Below are 13,355 nucleotides of genomic sequence, written 5' to 3'. Positions count from 1 at the left end.
AAGAACCGCAAGGCTCCTGTTTTAGAAGCGGCTTCCGCTGGTCCTGGAAGAGGCACCACTCTCCCCGGTCCCGTGCTACTACGCGGGGTGCCGTTACGGACTTGCAGCAAGTTCTCTGTCCTCTATCTGCCGCACTTTGGATCGCGGGGGCAGGAACGGAAAGCAAGCTTCTGTCGCTGCCGTCACGACCTGCTCGGGCCAGGCAAACCTCCCCCGCACCGCGACGAGGGCAAGCGGGGGATTCTCGCTCTGAGTACCCTCGAGCCCGGGAAGGGGCGGGGCTGCCTTGGGCGGTGGGCGGAGCCTGGTCGCCCCTGGGTCCGCCAATGAAATCCTGAGCGGGCGCTAGGCGTGCGCGTGACGCTGCGTAACGGGCCGCGAGGCTGGGGGCGGAGGGGCTGGGAGTCCGGCGCTTTATCTGCGTCTGCGGCGGGGCTGGCTCCGCTGCGGGCTTGGACCCTGAAGAGCGGCCAGGAGCCGACCTTTCTGCCAGCGGAGCTGTGACGGCTTCCCGGCTCTGCCTTCCTTGGGGCGATCCCCGCTGCCGGGCTCCGGCGACAGGTAATGCCTGTGCCCCAGACCCCCACCTCACTTCCCGTCTGGGTCCACGCACCCCGGCCGGAGACGAAGGGGATAGAGGCGGCGGTTGCAACTCCGGCCCGGCGGCCTCGGCCTCGTCCTAGGCTGGGGGGCGGAGGAGGCGGCCCGGAGCCAGGGGAGGGGAAGCCCCTCGAGTCCTGGGGAGTTTGGGGGCATCGAGAAGGCGGGAAAGTTACCATCGGGTCCCCACGTGGTTGGCAGCCTTTTAAACCTTGGTTGGAGATTGGTGTGGTGTCCCGCATGCGCTGTGGCATCTCTCAAGCTGGTAGTAAAGAAAGTTATGAGTTACAAGACATTTTATGCCTTAAAAAAATCAAAACAAAAAATGCACTCAGGAAGTCAGCCCCTAATTTATTTGGGCGGGGGGGTGGGGACTTGCGGATGGGTAAATGGCACTTCAAGATATTGAAATCTGCTTGCCTGGGCTCCAAAGCCTTTAATCAAGCTCATAATTTAGTCTTAAATGTTGGGATGTAATTTTCAGTCATTCTTAAATGTTAATGGCCAGGCAGTTTAAATGACATACATATTTAGAAGTTATTTGTAAAGGAGAAACAACGATAAGCTCTGTAGCATCTGTACGTAGGTTAAATTCATAGGTCAGTTAATATTTAAGTGGCTGTCATTTATTTAAACTGCTATTTTTTCCCCCAGAATGCTTGCCCTTCCCTCGACATAGAATTCAACTTGAAGTGTTTTTCCCCCCTTGCTTTAAGTTGGACAGCATGGGTAAATGACTTGTTCGAGAAGCTTGCATGTTGTCTAGGCATGAGAATGGATTTTGGAAGGAACTGTGAGGCATTAAAGACTAATCATTTAATGAAAGAAAGTAATCATTTAAAAATGCACGTGTCTCGATGCATCACACACGTAGAACTCTCAAAGATTTCACATTTCTCTTAGGATGAATAGCAAACTACTGCTGCCACTCTTACTTTCTCCAGTTGACTTTGGGCCACTTTCCTCCTGACTCTCTGGGCTCAAGCCACACTGGTTTTATTTTTGTTCCAAGAAAGCGTTTTTCTGTTTACTGTCTCCTGGTCTTTAAGGGTTTCCTCCCCCTCTTAGGTACTGTTCTCCCCTTTTCTTCAATTCCTATGTATTCCTCACTGTATCAGCGGAAGTGTCCCGGCTGGCTGTTTCAGCAGTCAGTCATCCATGGTAACAAGTTGCATTAGTTACTTAGAAGCTTTGTTTCCTCCACTAGCATGCACATTTCATGAAAGCTGGCCTAGACCACCTTATTTCTGTCTTACTGCTCTGGAGTCTTGCTCAGCACCTGGCACAATGAAAGAATGAATGAGTTGGAGGACAGAGGAAGGAACTTTTGAATGGGAAGTCTTAACTAGGGAAGAGTGCCTGTTTCCTTTGGGAAGGAAATGGGAAAAAATTTTTAGCGAATTTATTTTTGGAATTTATCGCGTAGGATAAATGATCTAAGAGAGCCAGTCTGCGTGCTTTCGTTTTGCTTATTGACTTAATGACCTTATTCTTCAATATGTAAATATTGTGAGATTGTATTAGGGCAAACTTATGTTTAGAAAGAGGAGGGAGAAATGTTATGTTTTGGATTGTAAATTTATCTGCAGTTGTTTCTCTCTACCCTCCACTGAACCTGAGAGTGATACAGCAAAGTTCTTCACTGAGAGTAGGCACTCAATATTTATTTGTTTTACAGATCTATAGGTTCTTTTGAAAACTTTATTAATAGGACCATGTAGGCAGGCTAACATTTGTTTCTCAAATTCTTTTTGTGTTGCTTTTGTTAAACAGAAAGCCACAGCCCCATGATCCCAAACCTAGATTTAATACCTGTTCTAATTGCAGTTTCAATCTCTCCCAGAAATGTAATCTAAATTAGCCTACCTGATAAGACCCCGCCTTCCCCCACAGGAAGGTGTCCCTGCCTGAAATAATCTACTTTTAACTTCTTAGTCCTGTCCTCTTTCAGCCTATAAAAACCTTTCCTTTACTAGATGGGATGCTGTCCAATTCATGAATTACTTAATAAAGACAATTAGATGTTCAGATTTACTCAGTTGAATTTTGTTTAATTTTCTCTTTTTAATAAAAAAAATTTTTTTAAAAGAACCTGTCAGAAATGAGGAATACAATAACTGAAATAAAGAATACATTAGATGGAATCAACAGAGGATTATTAATCCTTTCTTAAGCCAAATTAGACGCTATCACACTGAACATTACAAAACCAATACATAGATTGGATTCTTAAGAAATAGTTGTTTAGTCAGTGTGTTATATTTTGAAATAGTTAACTAGACAGCTCTATGTCATCTTGGGTGTAAATGTTTCCTCTGCCACTTACTGTGGGACCTTGAACAAGATTTGTAGGATTTCTGAATCTTTTGCATCTTTTAAAATGGAATGTTAAATGAGAAATGTTGTACAACTTGCCCTAGTGTCTAGCACAGTGTTACTGACTTAGTAAATATTAGTGCCTACAGTCTTTATTGCTAAACCTCTCTCAAGACTAGTCTTATGACTAGTGTTTTTACTTCCTCAACTCATTTTGCAACCCAGTCCAATATATTTCTTTGTCATTCCTGAAACTAACTGTAGCAGTAAAGTACATTGTAGCTATTAATGTCCCCAAATTGTGAAATATCCCATATGCTACCCTCCTTTTTATTTTCTCCATTTTTTTGTCCTACTTAAATTTTCCATGATACTGGCCATAGGTTACTTCTTGAATTGTTTAACTTGATTTTGAACATTTCTTGCTCCTGGTTGTCCTCTAATCTTTCCTAGCCTTGCTTTTTTATTGTTCCTTAATTGTCTTATGATATTGGGAAAATTATCAACCGCATGTAAAATGGGATAATGGTACTTGCCTGCTGCATACATGGTTGTGAGGATTAAATGAGCCATGTAAGTGTAAGGTTAACATTAGCTTTATTATTTCATAGGTCATCTCTTGAGTTATGGGTTCCCCGGGAGATCTTCCTGTGTGCTGTTGGCCATGGCCGCTGCCCTCTGCCCCGGGGAATCCCAGGTTGCCATCTTCAGTCCAAACTTGTGTGTGCACCTGCCTGTTGGAGATCACCATGTGGCTGATCGACATGCACAGGACATTAAACCTATCAACTCCCTTCTCTTCTATAGTTGCTTAGCTTAATGGTGTACCCATGGCCTTAGCTGAGTAAGAAAACTCACTTGGGATCTGCATTTCCAACTACCTTCTGAATGTAGCCACCTGAATTCTCATAGATGCCTCAGCCCAGTGTTTGTAAATTTTTCTCCCTTATCTCTTCTTTCTTCATGAAATCCTTCATTCATTTAGTAAACTTGTGCCATTTGAGCCTTACTTTAGGCCTCTATCATATTTGGTGTGAGCTCAGTGTTCTTTCTCCCTTCCACTATCTTCTTTCTCTGCCATATTGTCACCTGAGTCACCTTACCAAACAACAAATATCGAGTCACCCTGTTGTTTAAAAAACTCTATCAGCTTCTTGCTTGTGTGTTAAGTACCAGACTCCTTGGTATGGCTCCTAAGGGTCCTTGGCCTTTTGTCCTTGTCCTTCCCTATACCCTGTGCTCAGCCTTTTTCCTTTTCTTCCTTTATGATTTAAACTAAATTTTACCTTCTTCAGGAAAGTTTTTCTGATTGCCCCTGAGCTCATCTGGCCACCAGGCTGAATTCCTGTCATACTCTGAAATCTCAACTGCTGTTCTATAATACCATTAGATGTTATAATTACGTTTTTACGTGCTTCGCCACTAGATTTTCACTTGTGGAGGGCACAGAATCTGTGTATCCCAGGGCCTGGCACACATGAGACCTTAATAAAATGTTTGAAATAATGTGTGAAAGAAATTTAAGGCAAATTGCTTTGCCTTCTATGTTTAAACTGCCACAGCCTTTTAAAGATGTGCCAAGGTCACTAAAATATAAACAGGTCTATACTTGTTCAGTGTTTTTCATAGCTTGCTCTCTTCCCATCCTGTTTTTGTGCCTAGCAAACTTCTGTTTCTTCTTTGAACTCTGGCTCTAATGTTACCTCCTTCATGAAGACCAGTTTCACTTCCCTAAATAGTTATCCCTTCTCTTGACACATTGTGTGTGTGTGTATACAATTTAATGGGGGTAGACCTCTGTTATAACATAATCATCTGACATGGTTGTAGAAAGAAGTGCTTAATACATATGAATTTTATTTTCAGATAATTGATTGGCACATATCTTTTAAGTGTTACAATGTTTAAAAAAAAGTTTGGTGCAAATTGCCTTGCCCTCTGTATTTTTTATTTAATTTATTTATTTTTATTTTTAAATCCTCACGCAAGGATACATTCACTGATTTTGGGGGGGAGGGGAGAGGGCGGGAAGGGGGTGAGAGAAACATGGATTGCCAACCTCCCGCACAGCCTCCCGCACACACCCCACTGGGCCGAACCCGCAAACCTTTTGGTGTTATGGGACAACTTGGAGCCCCCAGCTGGGGCTTTGCCTTTTATGTTTAAACTTCCACAGCCTTTTGAAGATGTGCCAAGGTCACTAAAACAGGAACTTCAGCTAAGGTCTGCTTTGATAGAGTGATGTATTGGGAGATGCGTAAGAAATAAACCCCTTTGACCACATTAACAAAAACCAAAACCCTGTGTTTGTTCTCTCTTTTTCTAATGTTGATTCCCACTTTTTAAAAGCCTTCTTTCTTTACTGTCATTTAAAATTGTGCTTTTGGCAGTCAGTACGTTTTTTTCTGTTTGAAAATGGAGGCTGAATTACCCCAATTTAAGGTTATTAGCATTTAAAGGAGGGAGTCTATACAGAGGACTTTGAGTGAAGCAAATAGTAAGCACCCACTAAGGGAACTTAAAATTCTAATACGGTTTATTCTTATTACGTGAATTGTTTCAGGAGAACAGTCTTTCAAGTTTGAGAGGTTTCCAATGGAGTAAAGGGCACAGCATTTGTCAGCAGACTGTTCTTCAGGTTCTCTTAGATAACAAGTTTAGAGTTGGGTCCTGAATTGCAGGTGTTGATGAAAAGTCTTAAGCTCTAGAACAGATCATTTTTACGTACATACCTACAACTTAAGCTCCAAACTTAGTAAATGTCTCCATGAGCTGTTTCATGTTTATCTTTTAATATCAATGGGTAAAGTTAGAAAGAAAAGTGAACATTAGTTCCAACTCTTATACTAGCCTATTAATGATGATTTCATGGACATGTGAAGGGCGGTGGTTTTTATTTCCTTAATGTTTGTGAGAATGCTTGCTACCTGTTTACTAATTCATTCAACAAATGCTTATTCAGTGCAGACTGTATTCCAGGCACAGTTCTAGATACTTGGGTAAAATGGTGAACTTCACAAAATCCTGTTTTTCATGGGGACTACAGTCTTGTGGGGTAGATAGGAAATAAGCGCTATAATGTATCGGACAATAAGTGCTTTGAAGGAAAGTGAAGCAGGGTAATGAATAAGAGTAACAAAGTGTGAGAGTATTTTTAGTTACGGGAGCCGGGGAGTATAGAACTTGAATGATAGTGGCGGAGAAAGCTTGAGGGTGTCTGTGGGAATGAGCCTGGCTTGCTCAAGAAATAGCAAAAGGCCAAAGTAGCTAGCGTAGAGCAGGCGAGAGCGCCGCGGCAGCAGGTCAAGGCTGCAGGAGGCCGGGCCGGAGAGGCGAGCGGGTCACTGAGTCACTGGGTAACGGGGAGGGATGAGAACAAAACCCAGTGTTCGAAGGGTTTGGAGCAGGGAAGTGACTTGCTTCCACTTACCTTTTCAAAGGATCACGCTGAGTGCCGTGTTAAATAATGGGGCAGAAGGGAGAACACGAAGCCAGGCCAGTAGGAGGCCAGTGTAGTGAGAGGGGACGGCGGCTTGGACTGTGGTGAGAAAAGGTTAGAACTGGGTATGTGTTTTGAAGGCAGAGTCGAATGTGCTTGCTGTCGGATTTGGATAAAGGAGAGTAAAAAATCAAGGATCACTTCCAAATTGGGGTTGGGTTTTTTTTTGGTTTGTTTCTTTAAATCTGCACAGGTTGACTGTTAGTGCCATTAACTCAGGTGGGGAAGGCAGTGAGAATGGAATTGGAGGGGACGTCAGTAGTTCACTTCTGGTCACATTAAGTTTGAGACGCCTGTGAGACAACTACATGACGGTGCCAAGTAGGCCTCTGGACAGGAGCCTAGAGCTCAGAGGAGGGTGGGGCTGGTGCGGGGAGACGGGCATTAAAGAATTGGTGTGGAGGAATAAGAGCAAGTGAACTGGTGGTGTTCCAAGGATTGGGTGCTGGGAATCCGAATCATGGACGCGGCAAAGTTACTGGTAACAGCAGTTCTAGGGGAAGGTGTGACGGGGACACGGGAACAGCTTGTTCGAGACCAGAAGTTGAGGAGATTGGAGGCCAGGGTTTTGGATGGGTCTGTGTACTCGGATGATGATATAAGAGAAGTGTGGAGGAATTAGTGAGAGGCAGAGTGAGTGAGGTGTCCACCTCCTCAGAGAATGAGGGGAGTGATCAGGGAGCCAGCACACACTTGCAGCAGGAGAGGTGTCGTGATAATCTGGCTGGGAGGAGGAACATGACGTGGAGGTGATAGGAAATGAGGAGGATAACCCCCCTTTCAGGCCCTGTGTTAATGGGTGGGCGAGAAAACACCTGCAGTACACCACACCTAAGGGCAGTGTGGTCCATGTCAGCACTTAGACACCATTGAGCATTAATTACAGTTTGAATTTGTGCCTTAGCAATAGCTCAAGTAGTTTGCCCAGCTAGTGCCTCTAGACTGGTAAGGAATAGATTCAGTCTTATTTTATTTTCTTACGTTTTTAAGATTTTATTTATTTATTTTTAGAGAGAGAGGAAAGGAGGGAGAAAGAAAGGGAAAGAAACATCAATGTGTGTCAATGTGTGGTTGCCTTGTGCACGCCCCCAAGTGGGGACTTGGTCCACAACCCAGGCATGTGCCCTGACTGGGCATCGAACCGGCGACCCTTTGTTTTGCAGGCCAGCACTCAATCCACTGAGCCACACCAGCCAGGGCTCAGTCCCGTTTTAGATGAGTGGTCAGAAAGGTCATTTCTCCCTCATCCCTCAGCTGAGTGAATGCAGCTCACTGGTTCCTTGCTTGTGCTCTTGACCTCATGGTCTGCCCTTCGTTCAGAGGCCAAAATGATAATCTGTCTAGAGAAGGAACGAACAGTTGAGCTGAGCATTGCTGTAATTTGCCTCCATTTTTTGCATAACAGTTATATCCATTAGTTAACGTGCATGGCAGGAGGAGCTCGGTTCAGACATCTCATAATTTTACCATTTACATGATCTGAGCACTTGGTCAGAATTGAGGTGAGCCACTTTAAGTAATAGTTATCCTTCCTAACACCTGACAGTAATAAAATGTTCATAGTATCTTGGAAACCACATGGTGTTTGAGCTGCCCTTGAGGAAGTATGTAATTATAGCGCTTTATTTACCCTCATCTAGTACATCATAGAGCAAACAAGAATTGAGGGATGACATGGCTTAGTGTTTGACTGTGTCCCTTAGCATACAGGAAGGACGTATGTAGATATTGGATCACTTGATTCTTTACACTTGGTTGTTAGTAAAATATTGGCACTGTGTTGTATATTATTTTACTTTTTTGTGATGATAAACTGCAGTAGTATTTATCTTCATTTTCTAGGTGAAGGAACAGATTCAGAGAGGTTGGGGGATTTGCTGATATCGTGGAACAAGTTCGTAAATTACCGTGTTGTGATACTAAATCCTGTGCTTTTCCACTGTGCTTACAGTTCTCACTTCTAGCTAACAAGAGGAATTTGAGGTCAACGATATTAGTGTAGACTATGATAAAAAGGGTTTGTTACGTTAGCATTTTCCTCTTTAGCCCACCTCTAAAATAGATTGCATTATGGCAGTGTGATTGTACAAACTCAGTACCTGTGTTTTAGCTTTTGACGTAAGACTGTTCTCTAGGTTAGGCTGATGTTTCCTAATTTCATGACCAAGGACTTAATTTTTCTATAGAGTACCCAGGCCTAATTTTTTTTTTCCTGCTAACCATCATTTATTTGTCAAACTTGGTTTATTACCTATTTTTCCACCTCTTAATTAGTGCTTTTAATCAGTGTTCGTTAGCCTGTATAGTTCACTTTATGTGATAAATGTATAATTGTTTCTTTCAGCTATTGGAATATTTGAAGTAGTTTTTGCATACCTTTAGGAGGCTTGAGGACCACCCCCCCCCCCCCCCATTAAGAACAATTGTAGATCTTACTGTTGAGTAGGATGTGCAGAGCAGTTAACAGTAAAGATGATGCTCATCCAACGCCTCCCAGTACAGTTTCCTCCTGATTCTCTCAGTAGAGCACTGTATCCTCGCACGTAGGATAGTTGGTTGTGGGATTACCGATACACTTACTTTCTGTGCTACTGCACACCTGTTGTGTTCCAGAGGCTCCCCACTAGATTTTGGGTATTCGAGGAGTAAATACCATGTAGTCTCTGTCTTTGAGAAGCTTGTGCTAGTGTCAGGGGGAATCGTATTGCTCTCTGAGTATGGTAGTGTGATGGGATTCACCAGGTGCAGCGGGAGCGCCGAGGAATGTGAGATGATAGGTGGTGGGTCAAAGAAACCGTTGCAGAGGGTGCGAGCCAGGCGGTCTCCGTCTCGTGGTTACAGGAGGGACTGTGGAATCCGACAATTCTGGTTTGGAATCCCAGTTCTGCTGTTGGAGAATCATATGATTTGGGGCAAGTGAAATCACTTCTCTAAACTACATTTTTCTCATCTGTAAAATGAGAATGATACCTACCTTCTCAGTTGTAATGATTTAGGAAGAAAGTAAAAAGGACTTAGCAGCACAGTGCCCCTTAGGTATGCAGTAGCTGCTTGCTAAGTCAAAGCTGCTTTCGTTACTATGGCCATTCCTGCAGCCGTGGCTGTGACTCTTACTTTGAAGGTGAGTAGGATTAGCTAGATAACAAAAGGGCGCAGGAGAAAGGGCTTTCTAGAGACGGGAAAGACTAGTAGAAGACAGGGTGTCCAGAGACAGTATTTGAGGAATAAAATAAGAGTAGCTACCTTAAAGATTATATTGAGATTAAAATGCATCATACATGTAAAGCACATGAGCACTCCAAAGTAGAGTCTCTGTTTTTAAATCACTTCATCCCCTGTATAATTTCTTACTTTTGGAAACAACCTGGTTCTTTTTGCATCTTTCTTTCTCTCTTGTTTTCTTCCGTGATTTCTTTTCTACTTCTTGATGTCTGTCTTTGAGGGCATTCCTCAGAATTTAGTTGTTTGTTCTCACTTCTCTGATCTTTTCTGTTGAAGAACTAGATGCTTTTCTGGCTTCCTCTGTCACTGTCACACAAATGATGTGGAGATGTACCAGTTGCCCTGACCTCTTTCCTAAGTTCCTCTTACTTGGATCTTACTGGTTTCCTAAAATTTCTGCTTGACATATACGCCTACTGTTCCGTAACTATTTGATATGTTCAGTTTCAGAAGAAAAAGCTAATGTATACATCTGACTGATGTATATTTGTCAGACAGAACAGGACATTTTAATCTAAAAGCTTAGATTATAACAGAATTTTTTAAAAAAAATGTAGCTTTAGAAATAATGTAGTGAGTATTTTATTATTTTCCTTTCTGCTTCAGACTAATGAAAATTTCATACCTAGTAAAACACTGCTTTGGAGTAAACCTTGTTCTGTCTTGACATTGATCTGTCTAAAATTTGACTTCAATCATATTTTTCAGTGCTTAAAATGGCTCACCACTGCCTAACTGGAAAAATGTCCTAACTTCTTAGGTCTTTACAGTTTGATTCCAACTCTCTTTTATTGTCTTTCTCCGCATCATATTTCTCTTTTATCAATTGAAAAAAAATGGAAATAAAAGTGTTTGTACTCAGAGGGGCCCCGGGCTCAGATCTGGCCCTGGAGTTTGGTCCCTGCCGGCTGCTGGAGCCGCAGGAGGAAAGCAGCGCCATGGTTGCCCGGGAGGCCTCGGTGTTGCTGCCAGATGGCTGGGCACTTAAAACCAGTTCTTGGTGTTTTATTGAGCACAGTTTCACTGACCATCAAATCAGAAAAGGCCATTCCGTGACCATAGTGGATCAAGACAAAAACAAATCCATGCTGTCGTCATGTCTGAACCACACAAAACCTGAGCATTGTCTAGGTCGCAAAATTTCCAGCCTCCTCTTCCCCAGAGTAAGGCCAGTGATGGCTTCTGCTTTGCCAGCTCCAGCTTTTGCCTCCCTCTCGGGGGTCTTCCTGCAGAGATTGGTTGGGAAACCGAGACTTAGAATTGTCTTGGCTTTCTGACAACACCCAAGCCACAGTGAACCTCTGCCTCTTTGGACTCCCCCAAAATCACCTAGCCAGGTCCCAGATCCTAACTGTCACTTCTGATGCCTTCTTACTGAGTCACCCCGCAGTTGCCCATGGTGTGCGTCCCTAATAAACCCAGCTTGTACAGCTGCAGGTGCGTTCCTGGTGTGGGGGCGGAGGGCATCACAGTAGCTACTCTGAGCCTTGTTTTTTCTCATGTGAACCGGGAATAGTAACATCTTTTTTGCAGAGTTGCTATGAAGATTAGATAGGAAGACAGGAAGCACCCAGCAGAGTCCTTGCACTTAGTAGACATTCAGCAAAAGCTTGTTTCTTGTCCTCTGGTAAGATAGTCCCGATCAGTTGTGGTCCCTTGAACAGGGCTTCCAAAAATCTTGTTTTAACCCTTTCTTACTCATGAGTGCCTGTTCTCACCCTTCAAGACTCAGTCCAGATACACTGCTTTTACCATTGACTCGACTGATAGTACTCTACCTTGTGGCATCCTTGTACTTAGCTTTTGTTATTAAATTCTTAATTTTTCATATAGTTATGCCTTGTTTGTTCAATTAAATTGTTCTTTAAGAATGAGGGTGTGTTTAAGGAAGGGCCTTTGAAACCAGTCAGTTACTTTTTGGGGACTAATTTCTTCACATTTATTTTAGAATCTTATACTCAGAAAATGCATAAACATGATCACAGTAAAACAGAAGGAAGAGAATATACCATCATTTTTTACCACCTCTAATATGGTGAAATCATGCAATTTGCTTAAACCAGATCCCTAGCTCAAACCTTTTTACATCTTCTTTCCTAGATAACACAATGGTAGGCGAAGAGATGTCTCTAAGAAAACGGCTGTCAAAGTCCAGTGAAAATCCTGAAGAAAAGGAAGACCAGGGAAACCCTACACAGCAGTCCCTAGAGACACCCACGAATGGTGAGGCTTCTCATTTATTTATTTATTTTTTTTGAGGTGAATTAATGAAATAGAGAACAAATTCAGCATCTTAGAACAGTGATTGCCATCTCTTTCACTCTTTTATAAATGGATATGCTGGTAGGCTCTGTAACGATGCAGAAGAGAAAAATACACTGATAAAGAGAATATAAAGGAACATTGATTTAATTGTTAGTCACAGCCACCTTTGATACTACTGGTGACACAGCACATCACAAAGCAGTAAGTTTGATGGATATAAGTGGAGTTTGCAATATATACTTTGATGTAGGATTTATAGTACCTAGAGTTTCATGTAATGAATAAATTACGATATAAGCTTTTTCTTCTTAATTAATTCAGTGAACATTTGGGAGTTATCTGCTATGTTTTAGACACAATTCATCCATTTACTCATTCCTCCAACCGCCGGACCTACCAGTAATTATTGGTGCCCTGCCAGGTGCTGAGACCTGTAGCAATGATCAGTACAGATGTGTTCGTCCTCATGGAGCTCTGAGTTAGGTGATTAAGAAACACTCCCTCTGCGATTAACATAATTAGATTATTATGAATAAGTGCTACTAATTATTCTTTTAATAGATGTAATAAACATAATGAGAATAATAACCAGGATAACTAACCTAGTTCAGTACAAGGTTATAAATCTTGGGAGAGATAGAGAGATTAGGAAGTTTTATTCTTACAGCCAAGTCTGTTTAGCACATGAATACAAAGATGTGTATGACATAGTGCTTGTTCAGGGTCAAGGTTGGTGCTTAAGATTGATAGACCTGTGAACACAGCTCCAACTGATGTCATCTATTGCATCAGCTATTTATTTTTGCAGTGACATTTGTGTAGGTTTCATTTCAAGGATTTGAAAGTCTGAGGCTTGTTTGGTTAACAAGTAGGGGTGGAACTTTGAGACAAGTTGTCTGACACGCTGGACTTCTTAAAGAAGTGATCTTTTCCTTTTTCTCCTTAAATTTAATTGTAAATATCAGCAGCTGGATCCCCAGAAAAGAAATGTTTCTGCTTGAATTGGCATAATGAAGTTTGTTGCGTGCTGTACTCTTAATTAGCTATTTATGAAACATTTGTGTTGCATATGGGCTAGTTTTAGTGTGATATAAAATGTGAAATCTGACCCAACATTAGATAGAAACATTCCTCTTTCATGATTTAGGGACTGGGTAATAAGCCATTTTGTCTTAGAGGCAGAAAAATTACTTTTTATTGAAACTTCCTGTCACCAGATACAATTTTCTCTTCATGTTCCAATTTTTAAAAATTTTTAAATAACTCTAATGTCTATGTATTTTCAGTACTCTTTATTGTTTTAGTTCATTAAGTTTTAATCATTCCAGGTTTTAGTGCAAATATTAACAATTGAATTTTTAGCTTAAATCAAGTATGACCTCCTCCTTGGTTTAATGTTAAGTAATGCTGATCTGAAAATAGAATGTGTTTGTCTGCTTACCTAATAAACATT

At 42.0% G+C, this 13,355-nt stretch overlaps 1 protein-coding gene across 1 annotated transcript in view; it reads left to right on the top strand.

Annotated features, from left to right (window-relative positions):
- Positions 1-346: 346 nt before the first annotated feature.
- The window catches only part of SOAT1 (sterol O-acyltransferase 1), a 54,052-nt gene continuing 41,043 nt past the window's right edge, over positions 347-13,355 (top strand). Inside the window, exons 1-2 of the mRNA XM_054587706.1 lie at positions 347-561; positions 11,738-11,860. Coding sequence (XP_054443681.1) covers positions 11,746-11,860 — 115 coding nt within the window. The 5' untranslated portion in view covers positions 347-561; positions 11,738-11,745. The remainder of the gene's footprint in view (positions 562-11,737; positions 11,861-13,355) is intronic.

This window comes from Pteronotus mesoamericanus, unplaced genomic scaffold, assembly GCF_021234165.1.
Source record: "Pteronotus mesoamericanus isolate MK-2021 breed Mesoamerican mustached bat unplaced genomic scaffold, CSHL_Meso_final scaffold_1186, whole genome shotgun sequence".
Classification (NCBI taxonomy): domain Eukaryota; kingdom Metazoa; phylum Chordata; class Mammalia; order Chiroptera; family Mormoopidae; genus Pteronotus; species Pteronotus mesoamericanus.
The sequence above is the reverse complement of the archived record's forward strand: the minus strand, read 5'-3'. Positions and strand labels throughout refer to the sequence as shown.